Source organism: Caloenas nicobarica, chromosome 11 (genome assembly GCF_036013445.1).
Source record: "Caloenas nicobarica isolate bCalNic1 chromosome 11, bCalNic1.hap1, whole genome shotgun sequence".
Classification (NCBI taxonomy): Eukaryota; Metazoa; Chordata; class Aves; order Columbiformes; family Columbidae; genus Caloenas; species Caloenas nicobarica.
The window spans coordinates 9,486,902-9,507,154 of NC_088255.1; the positions used below are offsets into that span (position 1 = coordinate 9,486,902).

General features: G+C 37.2%; 1 protein-coding gene across 1 annotated transcript in view; it reads right to left on the minus strand.

Annotated features, from left to right (window-relative positions):
• ERC2 (ELKS/RAB6-interacting/CAST family member 2) overlaps positions 1–20,253 on the minus strand; it is a 400,553-nt gene that overhangs the window by 286,929 nt on the left and 93,371 nt on the right. Inside the window, exons 5-6 of the mRNA XM_065642652.1 lie at positions 15,626–15,781; positions 9,642–9,809 (exon numbers count right to left, since the gene is read on the minus strand). Coding sequence (XP_065498724.1) covers positions 9,642–9,809; positions 15,626–15,781 — 324 coding nt within the window. The remainder of the gene's footprint in view (positions 1–9,641; positions 9,810–15,625; positions 15,782–20,253) is intronic.

The window sequence follows — 20,253 nt, forward strand, 5'->3', positions numbered from 1 at the left end:
TTAAAGCAAAGGTTTTAAATTAGTAGATAACAATACTTATCTTTTTCTAATAATTTCAATCCTCTAGAATCAAGCCTAATTGAAGCTTGATTTATCTTATCACTGTACATTTTACTCAGTTATAAAAATCCATTAAAGCTGTCTAATTGAAGACTCTTTTAAATGGCAACAAGGCAATGTTTTGTAAATATAAGAACAGGGCGAGGGGTGGGAAACATAGTTATCTATTACTTTAATTAAATAAAATAGATGAAAATGAGAAGTGTTTTGACAGTACGATAAATCTAACATTCATTAAACTATGTGTCCCAAACAACTTGAATAAAGTCTTTACACAAGGAGTATACAGCCCTTATCTTTGTACTTTCATCTTTCTCATTTTCTTTTTATCTGTGTTTTCCTGTCTCTGAGCATTGCTTTCTACAGGCCCTGCAAATGGAACTCTATTTTTCAGTAACCTCTCCCCCAGGCAATCTATTTCATTTTTTACTGAAATAAAAATAATAAATAATGGTGTCTCTTAAAAAAGACAGAACATTTAAAGCTATTATTAAAAATCCAATTGGGGAGGAGGGGGGAAGGGGGATTATACCCAAATAAGTCAACATTTAATCTTTCTCTGGACAAATGAATTCTAGCATATAACTGACTAAGCAGAAAATACACATATTTTGGACAGTATTACCTATTGTGTATTTGAGAAAGCTTCATTTATAGTAGCATAGCGTCACTGAGGTTGGAATGGGTCTCAGGAGGTCACTAGTCCAACCTCCTGTTCAAAGTATGGTGAACACTGAAATCAAACCATGCCAGTTGATGTGCCTTTGAACAGGTAAGTCTTGAAATCCATCAATAGATAGGAGAAAGAAAAAAAAAACACAAACCACACAAACAAACAAAAAAAACACCAACCAACCCCACAACTACAACAACAAACCAAACACACTTTACAGCTTACTTCTGTTTAAATAGAGCATTTTGCTGATCTGAGTGTTCTTTCAGTTTAACTCTTTGAGATACTGCCTTGCTACTATGCTCCTCTGTCCTGCCCTAAACTGATAGAGGGGGCCACAAAACATAAAAGTTGTATAAGAAGTGAAATGGCTGGCAAATTCCACCTGAAATAAAACTTGGTTTGAAATATGCACCACACTGTCAAGAAAGCTGGGAACAGCTGCAGAGTGACCGAGAGGGTAAATGGCACACAAGTCTCCTGAAGAGCACATTTTGCAGTGGGTGATCTTTTCCTTTGCACGCACAGAGATCTGCCAGACTGGCAGCACAGCAGAGACCACACTGAAAACCTGGCCTAGCCTGATTCAAAACACAGAGAGAAAAAGAAAAAAAGAAAAAAAAAAAAAAATCACAAAACAATAGAAAAATATGATTTCAAAGTAAAACTCTAACCTAAAAAAGTGAGAGTGAAATAACCGTAGTTACACCATTATTATTGTAAAATTAAAACCAGATTTACATTTCAAGCAATATCAAATATCAACATTGTAATAGAAAGAAAAATAAAGCATTTGTATTTTTGTTCCAAGTATTTTATGCTGTCTGCTTTTATTTGCTCTTTATGCAAACTTAGAACTGCCAAGAAGTCAATCATTTCACAGTCTTTCTATAGAAACAGATTTGTTTAAAAGAAAAAAGAGATCACAATAAATACCTACTATAGTCACCTTTCCTCTTAATTTTTATTAGGTTTTCTATATTAATACATGTGCACTGAACACATCAGTACTCAGTAGCAGTACAGATTTCACCTGTTTTTCAAATCCATTTTCTGCATTGACAGGACTATGCTCACAATTTACAAAATTTGTTTGCAGACGTTTATTTATTTTGTAGTTCATTAACCTTCCAACGGCACACCTGCCAGTTTGTGGGTGTGTTACCTAAAGCAATGATACACTAATGAAGTGCTAAGTACACTTGTGTCAGAATTGCTTATGAAATGAATGTTTCTCTCTACTGAGCTACCCAGCTGAAATTAATGCAGTTGCATCAATTTATGTAATTTTTTTTCCTGATGGCAAAGGCAGTAGTTAAATGCCAGTCACTGCAAAGATGGACAAATATAGTCTCAAACTGTACCATCTGCCGCTTCTTAAAGTATACAAACGGCAGTGTCTCATCTTTTTAGATCATCAAAAAGGATCACTCGTGCTGTTTAACCCCTTTCCTGCTGCAGTAAAGCACAAGGCTTCATTTAAAAATTAATGTCTACAGCTTTTTCACAGCAGCAGACAAAATCTCAGCAAGTCCGATATTCTCCCTTTTAACAACAGTCTATAGAGCACAGTGCCAGTGTTCTGTAGCTGGAGTAGCCTGACCTTGGCTCATTTTTATCTGACCTCAGGGTTTTCACATCATTAATAAAGAGATAATCAAAACAAAGGCTATACACATTAGGGTAAGAAAAGTTTGCATAGTTTGGCACTATTATCATACCTACCTTTAAAAATGCAACAAAATGAAATGCACATAGCAGAGGTGGTGAACCTTCTAAGGACAGGTTCCAAACATTTTTCCTACTGGCAAAAACACATTTTCAGACCTCCCAACTCTGGCCACCATGATAGTTATTCCTTTACAGGATTATATCTTTTTGTTTCAGCTGTCAATAAAAAATTCAAATGGTAGCTTTCTAAGTCAACCAAACCTATTAAAAAAACCCTCTGATATCACTGAGACAACATAAACAGTGCAAAAAGCACATTGTGTTTAGATCTAGACTTGACTCATTAAACCGCTGGTTTTAAATTTTCCCACATCATGTGACAAAGTGCCATTGTACTGGAAATCTGATCTAATTACCATTGTTTAAGGGTAATTAACTACACTCATCAACAAAATCCAGATTTTTTTTTTCTGATGGTCTGCTCTAATGCATGTAAAACAACTGTCTGTATAAACACATAGCCTAATCATGCCTCTCAAAAGTAATCAACATTCTGCAGAGATTAAGAAACACTTTAACTTTGCTTACACTTTGTTTCTGAACACTGAAACAAACTGAGAATGAACTCAAACTATACTTATAAAATAGTAATATTTTCTGAGCTAATTTTATTGAGACATCATGAAAATTACCGGCTTGAAATGATACAAAAACCAATCTATTCTACTGAATAACACGCACTGATAAAATTCACCAACAAAGAAAGTGAAACTAATGAACTTCCAGGCATACCTGAACTACAAGAAATTACAATGAACACCACCAGACTACTTCTAAGCCCCATGACCTATTAGACCTGCCTTGCAAGAACCATGGAGGGAAGTGGAAGAGTATTACGTAGGGGTACAATACTAGGCCAAGTCCTGCTCAACATCTTCATTAATGAGCTGGATGATGGCACAGTGTGCAGCCTCAGCAAGTTTGCTGATGGTATAAAACTGGAAAGAGCAGCTGATACACCAGAGCGTGATGCTGCCATTCAGAGGGTCCTTGACAGGCTGGAGAAATGGCCTGACAGGAACCTCATGCAGTTCAGGGAAAGGAAATGCAAAGTCCTGCATCTGGGAAGGAACAACTCCATGTACCTCTATATGCTGGGCTCCACCCAGCTTTGCAGAAAAAGACCTCATAGTCCTGGTGGACACCAGGCTGAACATCAGCAATGTGCCCTTGGAGCAAAAGGGCAAACAGTCTCCTGGGCTGCATTAGGAGAGGTGTTGCCAGCAGGTTGAGGGAGGTGATCCTTCCCCTCTTCTCACCACTGGTCAGGCTACATCTAGGATGTTCTGTTCAGTGCTGGGCTCCTCAGTAAAAGACAGACATGGACATACTGGAGACAGTCCGGTGAAAAGCCACCAAGCAATTAAGGGATTAATTAAGGGCTTTATTAAATAATTGAAGCATCTCTCATATGATAAAACCCTGAGAAAGCGGGGACTGTTTAGCCTAGAAAAAGAGAAGGGAGGATCTTATCACTGCATGTAAATATCTGAAGGGAGGCTGTAAAGATGAAGCCAGGCAGTGCAGTGGTGCCCAGTGACAGGACAAAAGGCAACGGGCACAAACTGAAACACAAGAGGTTCCCTCGGAATATCAGTAAGCATTACCGTGAGGGTGACTGAGCACTGGCACTTGTTGCCCAGAGAGGTTGTGGAGTCTCCATCATTGGAGATATTCAAAAGCCACCTGGACATGGTCCTGGACAACCAGCTCTAGGTGGTCCTCCTTGAGCAGCGGGATTGGAGCAGATGACCTCTAGAGCTCCCTTCCAACCTCAACCATTATGTGATTCCATGAATCACATCCTGTTGCATCACATGCAGCTGCTGTCTCTGAAACCTGAAGATAACTTGCAGAGTACCCTTATTAAGCTAAATAATAATAAAAGGCTCCTTATGAAGCAACTGAGATCCTGTTGAGGTTTTCTTTTATTGCAGGATTTACTAAGCTGATTTAACTACAACAAAGTGACTACAAAGTAAACCTACTTAGGCAGGAAGTTGACACTTCAACTTCTAATACCTTACTCGGCTCAGCTCAGTATTAGAACTGGCCTTTGATGGTTACTTTCACCTCCAGAATGAAGCCGTTCAAGGCAAGTTATGAGCATGTTTTACTACAGCATAAAATTGCACAGTGATAATTAAAAAACCTGTCTGTTCTACACATAGACAATGTAGACATGCAGGAAGAAAGACGTGTGGCTTAACGCAGGCCAAAATGTTATTAACTTTACTCATCTGGGAACAACCAACAATAGTTTGTACTGTACAAAATTCCTTCCATAATGATTTCCACCTGCTGGAAGGCTGCCATTAGCCCTGTATCTCCCTGCAGCTGCTTTCCCATCTGCTGCTGGAAGCCGTTGCCCTCCCTTAAGATAAGACCTGAGGCCCGGAGATAGAAGATTCAGTCGCTCTAAGCAAACAAAGTCTTTTCCCAATTCCCAGTTGCAGAGAACGAAAACTGCTATGTCTACAATCACTGCTGAATTGCTACCACAGCACAGCCTAGGCCTTAGCTTAGTCAGCTTAAAAGCCAGGTCTCAGAGAGAGCCCAGCTGGCAAAGCAGGATTTTCATTCCTCATCCATCTACACTGTCAGGCCACATGCTTGATCACCATGTAAATGACACCTACTCATTTTCAGGTCTTTGGTAAGAAGGATGCTGGGTTTAGTGCATAGGAAGCCCCTCTATCCTATCACGGCTGCCATGGCGCAGGGACTGTATTTTCTGCAGGAAATGTATGAGCTTCACTACAGAATCTTTTCCTTCATTGTTTTATTATTTAACACAGCTTGATATATGTACCACAAACGAAGCATCGATGGACTCTGGTGATACTTGGAATTAGCCCACATTTAGTCTCTCACACCTAACCAAATATAACATTTTCAGCATATGAGATATAAAAATTCCCTCTACTTCCCCAGTGTTCTCCAAACTAAAGATTAAGTGGAAATATAAAAGGTCCTTTTGAAAGACATGATATTTCTGAGAAATGAAGACAGATATTGTTGAGTCATACGAACTTGATGTTTGCAAAGTGATTACCAAAAAGGCACCCCATAAGACTCAATGTAGGTATAAAGGGAGCACAGGAAAATTTTACTCTAAGGCATCATTTTGATCTTTTTCTATCTTGCTGCATCACATTTAGTTCATACAGAATGTAACACAAGAATGCAGCCTGAAGGCATGAATTTGTTAATCGAAATGTACAATAAACAAAAACTTACTTAATTCTTATTTCCACATATTGGTCCACTGGTCAGTCAAAATATATGAAGGGCAAATAAGTAGGCAAAAGAAATAAGAGGGGGGAAAAAAACCCCAAAAAACGTTTCCATGCTGAATAACAAAGTGCAAGCAACACAAACAGCCTGTTTTCAACCATTCCATAACTAACACTAGGAGCAAGATCAGCTCTAAAACCCCTCAATCTTATGGCATCCGGTAAGTGGTCTATAGCCTTAGTAATTAATTTTTACTGAGATGTCTTCTTGTTGCTTATGTTAAGGAAGTGTTATTTCTGGTTTTGCTAAAAGCTCATAAGAACCAAGGAGTAGACATAGCAATCTACAAATTCAGCTGCTGTCCAGCTTTTGTGTGCCTTGGAGCTCCAGCACACTTGTCCAGAATACCAGCTTAACAGACACTATCCAACAAACTGCACACCCAGCCGGGAAGCTATAATCTAATAGTTTGGGGAGAAGAGACATTCTGGCAATCATTTTTAACCAGAAAAACTCCCTAGCATACAGCAGGGTGGTAAGGAATGCGCTGAAACCCTGACAGTCTTAAAAATATGTAACAATAGAACATTTTAATAACGTGCATGTCAGCCTTGAAGAATCTTGTTTTCTAATCTGTGAAAGTGCTTGGACACAGATCTGCCACTTGTTTTCATGATCGTTAAACATTTTCGCATAGTTACACAGCAATTTATGACAAATCCTGTGTTTGTTTATATGAGCGTATTTCGTATGGCTAGCTGAAAGTTGCTGTGAGACTCTGTTCCAGGAACCAAGACTGGATAGCTCAGTAGTTTTTTTTATTCCGAGTCTATTCAAAAGAGGTGAAAAGTATGTTCAGACTAACACCATCTTCTGCAAGCCTCGATATTATTTAACTCCAGAAACCACACTTCATTTCTAACCCCTGAAGATCTAATCTTCTAGATGGAAAGTTGTACAGCCTGTGATATGCCTACAACCACCCTGAGGCTCTAAAATAACAGAAGTGCTGTTTTTTCCTGATAAGTCCTGGCTTTAGAAGCTAATGAGTATACAATGTGGTTTTTTTCTACCTACATAACATAAAAGATCTTTTTCAGAAGATTTGGGATGTGCCGCATCTCTACCATAAAGTATAGGAAAGCAATAAAACATTCAGTGCATCTTAAATGGATAAAAAAATGAGATGTAATCAATATTGCCCCAAGTATGTACATAATTAAAGTATTTTGAAATCAGGTAAATTGCTGACAAAACTTAAGAGTTGCTCATAGGTTATTTAAAGTCTCTGACTCATAGGTAAATGGTGCATATAAGAGCATACCCTGCAATGCTATCTTTCCAAAAGTAAATAGAAGATGTTTTGAGGTAAGTGAAGTTATTTCCCATCAGCTAAATCTGCTATTAGGTAAAAATTATTTGGTAAACCATTTCTAATAGTGGCTGCATCAATAAGTGTGTGCAACTGGAACTGGAATTTGTTTTCTTTATGTTGCTTCTAATGTATCTTGAGACGTGCCATACCCCAAAATGAAGCCTAGTATTAAGTCAGTACTCAGAGGCCTTCATTTTCACATGAACTCCCAGAGGAAAAAAAAAAAAAAAAAAAAAGTTACTTTTATGATACTTCCACCACAAGCTTACGGTACATGAACAGACAATTACAGCAAATTCTAACTAAAATTACTTCCCATTAGAGGTAGACATAATTCACCAATTTTCCCCAATTCCCTTTACAAAGATATATTAAAAAGAGAAAAGAAACTAAAAAACCTCTTATCCAATAAAATTACCTATACCCTACTCAAAGCAGATAACAAATCGCCTAGATTTCTATGGTTTGCAGCATTTCAGAGCTTCATTAATTTGAGGTTACATAACTACCAAAAGCTGACAATAATGCATATGAAATAAAAAAAATACGATTTTTGAAGATTCAGTCACCAACAAATTCAGGCTTAATTGATTTAGCAAGTCCATGCACAGACAGCCTTAACTGTCTAGAACCAATGGATACTGTGAGGACATTTATGAGTTGATTTGCTTCATTTTTAAGTCACAATCTGCAACAACCCACCTTGCTTATCATGTTAACTCATTCAGAAACGAACCAAGGCTTGTCATAAGAATGCTTTGGATTATACAAAAGGGTTAATCAAAATAAATTATCAAAACCAGGACCTGATATCTTCCACTGAATAGAAATTACACTGAACATACTAATCCTAGACAGATTTATTTTTCATTGAAAGCTGAAAGAATCTAATATTATTTGTATGAAATATCACAATCACTTATATCACAACTAACATATTAGGCCAAACAAAAGGGAGTAGTTCTCTGCTATTATGGAGCATTGCTTCTATCAAGCTACCTCTCTAATCATTTGAACATTAATTTTTCATTTGGTTTCCCTGAGAGCCTAACAATAAGCAGACACAATACAACCGATTGCCACCCACATACCAACAGGCAATTACATCTAGTCTTAAGTTAAATTGCTTCATGTAAAAGGTTCAACCTCAACTGCCTTATGTCAAAACTATGAAGAAGAGTAACTGAATAAGAGTAACAGTCAGAAACCAACTGCTTCTCCACCAGGATTGTACAATCCCAGCAGCCCTTCATCAAGAGCACTGTAGATTCAGTTTTTTACCTCTGCCCATCTGCCAGCCATAAGATTGTAATGCCTTGAATACATACTGGTCTGATAAAGAATTAGGAAATCAAATGAGTGGAGAGCCAATGGAATTCATCACTGTCCTCAGCAGCACAACAGGTAATACAAAGCTTGCAAAACAGATCTGCATGACTGAAGATATAAAATATGTCATTCTTTACTACTCAAAAGCTAGACTGAGATCTGCCAAAAATGCTGGAGTTTTTACCCTTGTTCTATTATGATTATTTTGTATTATATACATATGCTGGCTGGTCCATTAAACACAAGCTGGAAATTCCAAGATTTCATCTGTATCTTCTTAATGTTCAGAGGATAAGACATACAGCACAGAGGGATAATCAGAATCTCAGAAATATTTATTTCCTGCTTCCATGAGAATGAGTTTAAGCTGTTTTTTCTCCTAGAGCTTTGTTAGCCAGAAACTCAAAACATTCTGTAAGATTCCTGTATACCTTAAATAATGTACTTCTCTGAATAGAACTATTTGCATGGTATGACTGAATTTCACAGGTATTTCTGTTTCTTAAAAGGGGTACACACATTAAAAATAAAATGAAGTAGTGCTAATAGGAACCAATCAGTATTGTGTGCTCCAAGTATGAAGTTATTTTAAAACCCCAGGGAACGAACTAACGGACAACATTTTTAACACTGGATTTACACATTCCATCAAATGTGACAACCGTCTAAACCCTGTATTGCATTACCCATATTGTTATGATCTGACTTTGTAGATACATACATAACTAATGCACTGGTCTGTTTTAAAGACAGGAATTAGTCATATTTTAAAATAAATGTTAAAATGCATGCTAAACAATAACCACAGATGAATATCATGCACCCTTCAACAAACGCCTTCAAAATACACCAGTAGCTTCACTCTTCAGAATAGAAATACACAGTAGAAAAGAAGTATCAAGCGCCAGAGCAGCCAAAAGGAAACCTCAGTCTGCTAATAAACAAAATCAGAACAATCAAGTTGTTAGGGCCCAGCTCCCCACATTGAAGCCAATGAGAATTAGGCACAAACATTTTCTTAAAAAGCAGTCGTACATGCTTCTAAAAAACTTCTATAATGAGAGCTGGTGTACTACCAAAAAATACATACCAAATGTATTGGCACTTAAAGCATTTAACTTAGTTGACTATTCTTTAACAAATTGCCTTCTATACAGACTTGCAACAAACACATCATCACCTTGACACATGCTATTAACTATTTCCATTGCATTTTGTGATTAGAAGATACGATACCTCTGTCTGAAGTATGGCAGCTCTCTGTTCTTTGGCAGTAAGTGACTCTTTAAGCACTTCAATGTGTTGCTTGCAATCTGAATTCTGATTGCTAAGGGTTTCAAGCTTAGTTTGTAAGGCAAGAAGTTCTGATTCTTTCTTTGAGAGTTCTTGTTTCAGCTGGTCAATCTGTAAGGGGCGGAGTGGAAACAACAGGTTAGATCATTAATTTCAGTTCCAATTCACAGTTGCACTTGAAATCTCAAAGGTGTAAATGACCATGATACGACAACTCAGACACCTGTAAGTTCTGGAAGAGAATTAAAATTCGGACACTCTCAACTTCAGTTGAGTTTCTTGTAATTTAATGTACTCTGTCTTAAGAATGATTGCCCTGCTGCTCAGAAGTTAAAAGGAAACTCTTAAAGATTATACATGATGATCTGGCCTATAAATTCACCATGTACCTCACTTAAGTTCAAAGGAACTTATGCTGTGTGATGCAAGTCTGGCAGGACAGCAAAAATGCTTAGGAAAAAAAGTGTTCATAAAGGTATAAATTCAATCCAATAAATTCCTTTCACCAGCGTGATGCTTGTGACTTAACATAGGCCACAGTGAATCAAGGTTTTTAGGAGCCTGATAAGGAAAAGCAGGCACCTTAGTGAGGAGAGGAAAACAGAGATGTGGAATTTTAACCTTTCTCTTCTTGCAATTGTGCTGCAGCCCACCATTCTCATCTTTTTTTCTCACTGGCAGTTCATATGGAATTCTCAGGTACTAGGAAAGCCAAGCCAAGGAGATTAACTTAAGAGAAGTCTGGGGAAAATGTTATAAGAAATTCCACAGAGTTAAAGGTCTGTGAGATTGTAAAAGCATATCCTAGAGGAAACAGCAGAAACTCAGTCACTAAGAAGGAGCTTCTGAATTTAAGTGAATTTAAGCTTCATCAGTAAATGTCATGGAATTGTGACTATTCTTCCCTTTCCACAGTGATGAATAGGAGAGGAAGCCACAGAATGCAAATTTGTGGTGGATTTAGAATATATGAATCTGAACAAAGCACTGGACAATACACAGAACGATGCTAAAGGATAGTGAATTAGGTGACATACAACTGTTCTTCTTAAAGTCCTGTGAAATAACACTGGTCACCAAATGAGTTCAGACATATCATCCCATGAGGATTATTTGAAATAAAATGCCTCAGTGCATCTGCATAACTCAGAGAAACCACACTTCCTTTATATTCGGAAAGTTTTCTTGATGACTGCAAGGCCTAGACATTTTTCTTAAAAATTCAAGTTTAAATTCTGCAACGACCAGAGAAGTGCTAAAAGAGCTCTTTCCATTGGCTCCCATCAGTTGCATCCCAACAGACATTTGGGATGCAAGAAATCTAGAAGGGTTAGATGGAAGGTGATTCAAAAATCACCAAGAAAGAAGAACACGTGTCCACAGGCTTATCCTACTCAACCACTTCCTCAAGATCCACCTACTAAAATATTTCACAGATTCAATACTGTATGGCAGTGTCACTGGAAACATTACTGATTATCAAAATATTTCTATTTTGGTTTACACTGCAAGTCTATCCTTAAAAATTAAATTTAAAAAATGTTTCTTCCGACTATAGTCCATATGGACATTTTAATATATTTATCCCTTATTTCTCTTTATAAATCTCAATATGTTTGTCTATCTGGTTAAGGTACTTGGCTAGTCACCTCTGAGCTACTGTATAAAAATCAAGAATCTATACTGGCACTAAAAGCTATGACCTTCACCATCTCAAAATATCAAAATAAGGACCATACAAAAAACAGATGTCAAGAAAATGTAAAGAGTGCAATTAAGAAACTGCTAGAGAACACTTTCTCTTGAAAGCAAACCACCTTCCTCCATCCCTTGCCAGAACACGTAAGCAAGTGTATGGCAACCGAGACAAAAATGTATACAAAATGAACAATGGGAAAATCTGTCTAAAAGATACAAAGACAAAACATAGATCTGCAGCCAATCTGAATTACATCACATGCTTTATACGAGATCCATGTGAACATCACAGATGCTTACTCTCCTAGAAACTCTTCCTGCTTTTTTCCATGACACAACCCATACCCTGAGAAGTAATCAAAAAAACAACAAAAAAATTCATTTTCATCACAGGTATGTTCTTTGTGTTTTAGCAAGAGAATCTGTTTAGTATAAAGTTCTGGCTACAAGATCTACAGATTGTCAGGACTTTAAAAATGTGTTAAAGCTCTCAAGTAAAAATAAAAATGTTTGAAAAAACAAAAAACTAAACACTGTTGAATAATGATGGTTTTGGCTGGTGTTTTATTAAACAAAAGTGTAATGGTGAAAATGTACTAAAACTTCAATTTAAAAAAAATTAAGAAACCACAACTTTTTGAAATAAATATTTAGTCTTGGGTATATTTGCTTTTTAAAGTTCTGCATTATCTATTAGTGTGTAAGAAAATATTAAATGGTGCACGAAATAAATGTCACTTTTCAGCAGATGTGCAAACATTTTCACTTTGCTATATCGTAAATGGTGTGGAAGACCAACGGCCATGATTCAATGAGATCTCCTGATTCCAGTTAAAAAAAAAAAAAAAAGAAAGAGACAATAACAACAATGAAAAGACTACAATGAATCACAGAATAGTTTGGATTGGAAGGGACCTTCAAAGGTCATCTAGTCCAACCTCCCTGCAATGAGCAGGGACAAGTCAGGGTATAAGTGCTGTAGCATCTGAAGGACTCAAGTTTGTCCTCTGATCCTGACCTTCCCACTATCTCACACATCTCATACGTGTAATTTGCCTGTCATCACTTTTTCAACATTGCTCAATATGATCTTGCTTCACCTCCTTTCCTGAAACCCTAGTTCCTTTGTCAAACTTCTCAATTTATGATTCTCTGTCACCTCCCATATTTTTAGTTCCTTAGATACTAGCATTTCCAGAACACCATTATCCTTTTTCTTATGTCATTATTTTTACACATTAAAATCTGACATGACATCACATAGAGTAACTGGAAAACAAAGAAAACAAAATAAAACAAAAAAAATCAGAGGTTTTCCTCTGAATATTGCGTATTAAAATAAATGGGCTAAACCTTTAGTTAAATAATTTAATTAAACGAAACTATGCTGATTTTACACATCAAAAGGATCTTGGTCTAATGTGACGAATGACAACTGCTTTTTTAAAGTAAAGGATTTAAATAAAGGATAAACAGTAGCAATGCAAATGAAGTGGCTGCATACAGTAGACTCTACAAGTTTATCTGTACATTCTACAGGTTATATTGGCCAAAGTCTATTTTTAAAGTGTTTATCACATTCCCAGGCCTACCAAAAAAAAAAAAAAAAAAAAAAAGGCAAGCTGTAGCAAGCTGTAGTTCTTTTCCTTTATATTTCTACTACAGAATAACCTAGAACATGTACGCTTCCTTCATATAGTGTGAAAAGTTCTCATACACAGCCTCGTTATGGCCTAATCAATTCTCAAAAATCATCTTAACCGTAATTTGCTGAAGCTGTACTGAACTATCACTAGATTTTCATACTCATTCCTGTTCATAGCATGAGAGTTTTAATATTCAAAGAACTAGTTATATTCCAGAGTGCAAACTCACGCCTGAAAAAATGAATCAGTGTATCTGTCTGCTAGCCAAAGATGAACCCTAGGATGACAAGGAAGTCTTGCAAAGCAGAAATTGTGGAGGTTTGATTGCGGGGTGACAATAAAACTGCGGCAGATGTATTGTTAACCCCCTCTCCCACCCTTCGCCCTCCAGCCCCTCCCTCTCCCCCCTTCCCACTAAGCACAGGCGATTGGGAGGCAAAGAAGGAAAAAGAGAAGAGAGTTGGAAAAATTAAAAATGTTTTACTAATGCTACCAATAAAAATAGAGAAAATAATTCAAAATACACAAAACCAATCTTGAAAGTCCCGGCAGCTGCTCCGGCAGATGTGGGGCCGGCACCCGAAGTCCTGGACTGGACTCGCAGCCAACCGGAGCTGGATTCAGTCTGTCACTGGGCCTCCGTTCGCAGGGACAACTCGCAAGGTCCTCTCCCAATGTCGGCCATAAGGAAAAGCGACAAGATCCTCATGATCCCCCACTTTTATATGAAGTATCACGTCAATGGGATGGAGTACTTTAGTTGGTCAGGTTTTTGGTCACCTGTTTCAGTTCACTGCTCTCGCGAGATGTGCAGCCATCCTCAATGACCTCGCATTCCATTGCTATGTCTACCAAAACATGTATCTAGCTTTCAGGAAAACTGCAGTTATTTAGAAGGCTTTAGCTGACAGGGAAACTCACTAAAAGAGAAACTTGTTTTTTAACAAAACCAGGACAAAATTATTTTTAAAAGTGTATATCATCCTGTAGGTTTTCCTCATATCCTTAATGGAGATTATTTGAAGTTTCATTTCTTTTAGCCATAAAAATTTTAAGACTTGTGTTGACAATTTCTGTATCATGCCAGCAATGGCAATTTTTGTCCATTCATAAACAGAGGAAGAAGAGTCTTCGACAAGTGGGCAGGGGGAAAAAAAAAGAAAAAAAAAATCTACACAAGTTTTCTTTCTCATTTCTACAACTTCTATTTAACTGGAAGTCGAAATTAAAGCCTATATATTTGGAAGATTTGAATATTGCTAAGAATCAGTTAAGAAAAGGAACACTTCCCAACATTCTTTGCCACTCGTACAATAAATACTATTCAGTATCGGCCTCCATCTAATGTCTTTCCATTTATTTAAATCAAGAACAGCTTTAAAACAAGTTATATTTCAAGAATAAATGTGAATTATTAAGATCTTTATAGCACCTAAGATCATTAACTGTGAGAAGAGTTTTGTTCTGCTCTTTGCCATCAATCAAGACTTCTGTTTATCAGAATTTATCAACAATCCAGGTTCAACAGACCAGGTATAATAAGATCTGTTTGCTGACAACTACATAAATAATTTTCCACCTTGAAGGTTCTCAGATGAATGATAAAAACTATCTCCTGCTGCAAATCTCAATTTTAAGTGGAAGAAAAGGACTGGTGAAAGAAAACAGACAAAGTTTCATCAGAATGTGGCATTTATCAAAGATCAGAAGATTGTGACAAAACAAGGCATGTTTAATAGTCTTCTCATTTGTTTGCTTTCTGTGCCACAGAAATATACTGAATATTTTCCTCTCAAAAACATCAGAAGATTGTTAACAAAATAGTAGGCTTTGGACATTATTTTTTAGATCAACAGATTTGCTGAGATGCATTAGGAGTTTTGCTATAAATTACTAAAACTGAATTGCTTTGAACTTAATGATGTTTAAATAGGCAAAATAATTTTCTTGACCATAGTGCTACTTAAGACCTTTAGCTACCTTTAAGTAGCTTAAGAGCTACTTTTTTTCCAACACAATAAATATATTCTTTGATTTTTTTTTAATAAATCTGGATTAATTCCACATAGGCATAACACATGAAAACTGAGAATCATAGAACTCAGATTCTCCAGAGGGTGTTGACACCGTTTCATTCTCTGATCATAGACAAGCAGCATGCTTTTTCTGAATCTTAGCTTGCCCAACTCTGAAAGAGTGGTGATGGTATTTTTCTACCCAATACTGGAAAATTTGTACTTAAACAGCAATATTGCTGAGTATTTTTAGCATCAGACAATGGTAGGCAGAGGAATAAGCACCATACACAAGAAAGGGAAAAGGGAACACGGTATAGACTCAAGATTGTAGTAGCCTCTGCAGAAGTGGTGAAATAGCCTCTTCCTTACCTCTCCCTAAGTCAAACCACAAAACACATTTTTATTTATCCAAAATGCTTCACTCCTCCATAGCTACTGAGTATTGCATAGGAGAGATTTACCAAAAGAAGACATGCAGAGAGCTGCTTCTGTTGAAAAGGGTCAAGTTAGAACTTTTGTTTCCATTATTTAAACAGTATTAAACTATTTTATTAATACAGCTTACCTTATTTTTCATGAACTTTGAGTGACTCTTGTAAACCTCTATTTGTTTGATTTCTTCTTCTCGGTCCTCTGTATTCAGAACTCCATTTGTCTTTAACATCTGTATTTCATCTTCAAGATCTCTTATATTCCGCTCAAGTGAAGCTATTTTTGTATCCTGAGTTATAAAAAAAGAGAGTATCAAAAATTATGCGGAATGCATGTTAAAGCATAAGTATATCTGTACCTCCATGAACATCAAATAATAAACCAGCAAAAACAGATGGTACAAATACATATTACACATACTGCCATAACCCAAGAGTAATTCTGTTGATTTGGGCTTAAAGAAATGCAGAATTTAGACCTCTTCCAGCACCAGAAAAAAACATGCAATGCTATGTTTTGTTGCGTAGTGCAAAGAATATTATTCTAGTCAAAATTCCGCCTTCATTCCTATACAGTTGGGGATGAAGGGAGATTGGAAGATGCCCTATTTCCCACGTGTACAAGATAACATATCTCATTTGCTTTTCTAGCCATCTAGGCCTGGCTATTCTTCCAAGTTCTTAAACACAAAGTTTAGCCTAGGGAGGCCAGTCTATCCTCACTACAGGACAACAGGCTTCTTCATTACGTGACTCAGTCTGAGGCTGAGTTTCCCTATTTCCATAGAGTTTTGCCTGCTGTCAAGAGGAAGAAAGCTTGTCTCCTCTGATACTTTTCCTCCAATAATTCAGCCACATGATTAAGATGGGATTTAGCACTTTTTATTATGAGTCCCAAACCAAAAAATTTTACACCACAGACAATGGCTGCCATGTGTGCTAGCACAGCACTGAAAACATCCACCAATTTTTTTGTTGTTGCCAGTCATACGGTAATCAACTAAATATCTTCAGTGAGAGTCACGAAGATTTTTAACAGTCGTTACACAAAATTCTCACATAATTCCCTGTTTAAAAGAGCATTGCAAAACGACTCATTAGGAAATCTGCTTTAGGCCCTCTTTGCAGACATTTGAGAAATTGAAAACATTTTGATTCAGATGGTCAGACAACCAAGTTCAAGAATGTGAAGGAGCAATCATCCATCAAATATCAGACATCAAGGTAAAGTTCTTGTTCCACTGAGGTCAAGGAAGGAAGGGAAAAAAAAAAAAACCACACAGCACAAACAAACAAACATAAAAAAACCCACCACCAACCACAACACACCTCCAAGGACAAGCTAAGCTTGAATCGCTCTGCTTAACTACAACTTTCTTTTTTCAGAATAAGTTTTATTTTCCTGAGTTCTAAGAGTACACAAATGCTTTCTCTAGGCTGCCTAAAAGCAAGCAAAACCAAAACACCTGTAATACCATCTGAACTTTTTGTACTAAAGTAAAATTGAAGCTCAAATTCTTTTTGAGGTTTAGCAACCACTGCTACAAACCCATAAGGAATCAAAGGCATCTAAGGACTAAGCCATCTCATTTAGATGGCACACTATCAGTCCTGTAACATTTTAGCTTTTGTTTTTATAGTTAATAATAAGTCTCAGACTGAGAGAGGGTTTTTTAAATTATTTTCTTATTTTTTATATTACTTAACAGAGGTTTTTGATTGTGAAAGATTTTAAATATTTGGTTGGCAATATAAAAGCTGTTCATGAACAAATGAAAATATTCATAGTCTGAAATCCTGGAGGTTTTCCAAGACCTGACAGCATAAGTATTCATAATATGAAATTAAAGTTTGCATTTTCCTTACAATTATCACTGCCAGAGAAATTCTACTTAAAAATAAAATGATACCGTGATTTAATTTACAGTAACTGTGGTCCTTCAATATTTTTCTCAGAAGCTGATGCTCTTTCACCAAACATGCTCCAGTGCATACAGATACTTTTGACTACAGTACCTGAGCAGAGCAGCCTGAATATCTTTTATCCCTAAGGAAATAATGAACACTTATTCTCACCCAATCCTATTCCCTATTCCTGTGTAAGACAATACATCTCAAGGAACGGTATTTACAGTAGTTAATAATACTATTCTTTTGTAAAGGAAATAAGAAGTTATTTGCCCACATCTTTTCTGTTAATAGTGAGTCAAAAACAATAATACACATGATAGAAGCTGTGTGAGAGAATTCTACCTGTGTGGTGTGAAACAGTCCCACTAAAATTAGCACTAGAACTTTGCAGCTTCTCTGCCAAGTACTGTCACGCTAACCCACTCAACAAACCACAAAGAGCTTTCCCATGTATCTCCATTAATGAAAGTATTTAGGATACAGAGACAGTTTGCCTAGAAAACTAAGCTGTCACATAATAGTTCATTTGATAAATCACAGCACAGCTTGACTCAACTAGAAGGTCTGTGTAGAAATAATCTATCCACACTCTCTTCATAACGTCACAGCAATTGAGTTTATGTTCAAGTTAATCTGAACTATGGAGGAAACAAGTATTTGCCTTAATCTTCAGTGACAAGGTCTCTGAGGCCTCTGTGCTTAAAGAAAGGCTTCAATCGGATGACTATCAACAGTGAGGACTCAGGACTTACTTGTGAGAACTCAACTCATACAAGTCCATGGGACTCAACAGACTGCACCCAAGGGTGTTGAGACAACTGGCTGATGTCCTTGCAAGCCCACTCTCTAGCATTTTTGAAAAAAAAAATAATTTTTTTTTAAAAAAAAAGAAAACTGGGGGAGACCCCAGACAACTAAAGGAAGGCAAATATTGCACTCACCTTCAAGAAAACACCAAAAGAACAAAGCAGGGCACTGCAGGATTGACAGTCTCACTTTGTTCCCTGGGAAAATTATGGTGAAGTTTTTTGGACAACACTTTAGACCACAGGAAGGAGAAGGTAATTGGGAAGAGTCAGTGGAGTTGTACCAACAGTGAATCATGCCTGACCAACCCATTGCATTTTGTAATAAAATTATTAGATTTGTGGATGAAGAAAAAACAGTGGATGCAAGTTACTTCAACTTCAGCAAGTCTTTGGACATTGTCTCCCTTATTTTTGTATTCAAGATAAGACATTACAGTCTGGATGGGTAGACAACTAGGCAGGTAAAAAAAACCCAGTTCTATGATCAGGCTTAGAGGGTAGCGTCTAACAGGTTGTGCTCTACCTGAAAGTCAGTAACAAGAGGACCATGAGGTCCATACTGGGACCTGTCCTGTTTAGTAACTTTACCAGTGACCTGAAAGAGGTGACAAGAGTGCTTGCTCACAAAGCCTCTAAGTTGGGAGATGAGTCAATGTGCTCAAGGACAGGCCTACTACCCAAAGGGACCTAGACAGACTGGATGAATGGGCAGGCAAGAACCTTAGGAAATCCAACAAAAGATGAAAGCCAAGTTCTGTGCCTGGGAAGGAAGAACCCCTTGCAGCTGTACCAGATGGGGACTAACCCCCTGTGGAGCAGTTCTGCTAAGAAAGACTTGAGTATCTTGGCAGACAGCAAGCTTAACAAGAGCTGCAGTAGCACTGTGACCTGGCAGCAAAGGCAGCAAACAGGATCCTGGGCTGTATTAACATGAACACAGCCAGTAAGCAGATGAAGGGAAGAGATTATTGCCTTCTGCTCAGCATTCGTTAGACTTCATCTAACACACTGCCTCTAGCTTTAAGTCCTGCAGTACAAGACAGACTTGATGAACCCGAATGAGTTCAGGAGGGGGACACCAAGAGGGCTGGAGTACTTGCCCTCTCATAAGAGGCAGAGGAAAGTGTGCTTGTTCAGCCTAGAGAAGGCTTCAAGGGGGACCTAAAGTAGCCTTGCAATACCTACAAGTGTTAAACTTTGAGTACAAGCCTTAGAACTGGTTGCCCAGGGAGGTAGTGTCATCCATCTCTGGAGATTTTTCAAGATCTGACAGGATAAAGCCTTGATTGTATCTCTTCATCTGGGCTTTGCAATCATGAGACACAGTATACTGCAGGCAAATATTCATGAATTCCAAAGGGACAGAAAAAAATGAGGCTGTTTCTTTTCTGGAAAATACCTGATATTGAAAGTGCTGATGATAATATTAATCAGCATTCCATATTTGCCTTTGTTGAAGGGTATGTTCAAAGAGAAAGAATATTCCACCAAAAATCAATTACAAACACAAAGGAGCTGACGAGGGATATAACTAAAAAAAAAAAAAAAGAAAACCAACCACCACACAAAACAAACACACACAAAATTTCTGGAAGACTTCCAACTAGCTTTTAGGTTATATACCTATATCTAATATAATTATGGTGTTGTTTTTTTGAATAACAACTTTTCAAGTTACACGTACAATGCAAATTGAATAACTTCATATGTTAGGCTAACGTTATTTGACATGACAGATTTCCAATAGAAGAATACTAAAACTTTTCATAATATTTGTCTGTGGAATCAGCATTTCTCATATCATAGAGCAAAATCTGTATGAATGAGCATAAAAGAGAAGCAATCTTCCTACAAAATCATCAGCCCTTCACCTGACAGAAAATAGACATTTTTAAGATGTCAACTGTTCTGGTCACAAAACATATTTCTGATTTGGTTTGAGGGTTTTTGGTGTGGTGGGGGTTTTTGGTTCGTTGTGGGGGTTTTTGGTTCGTTTTGGGGGTTTTTTGGGGTGTTTTTGGAGTTTTTTTGTTTTTAAAGGT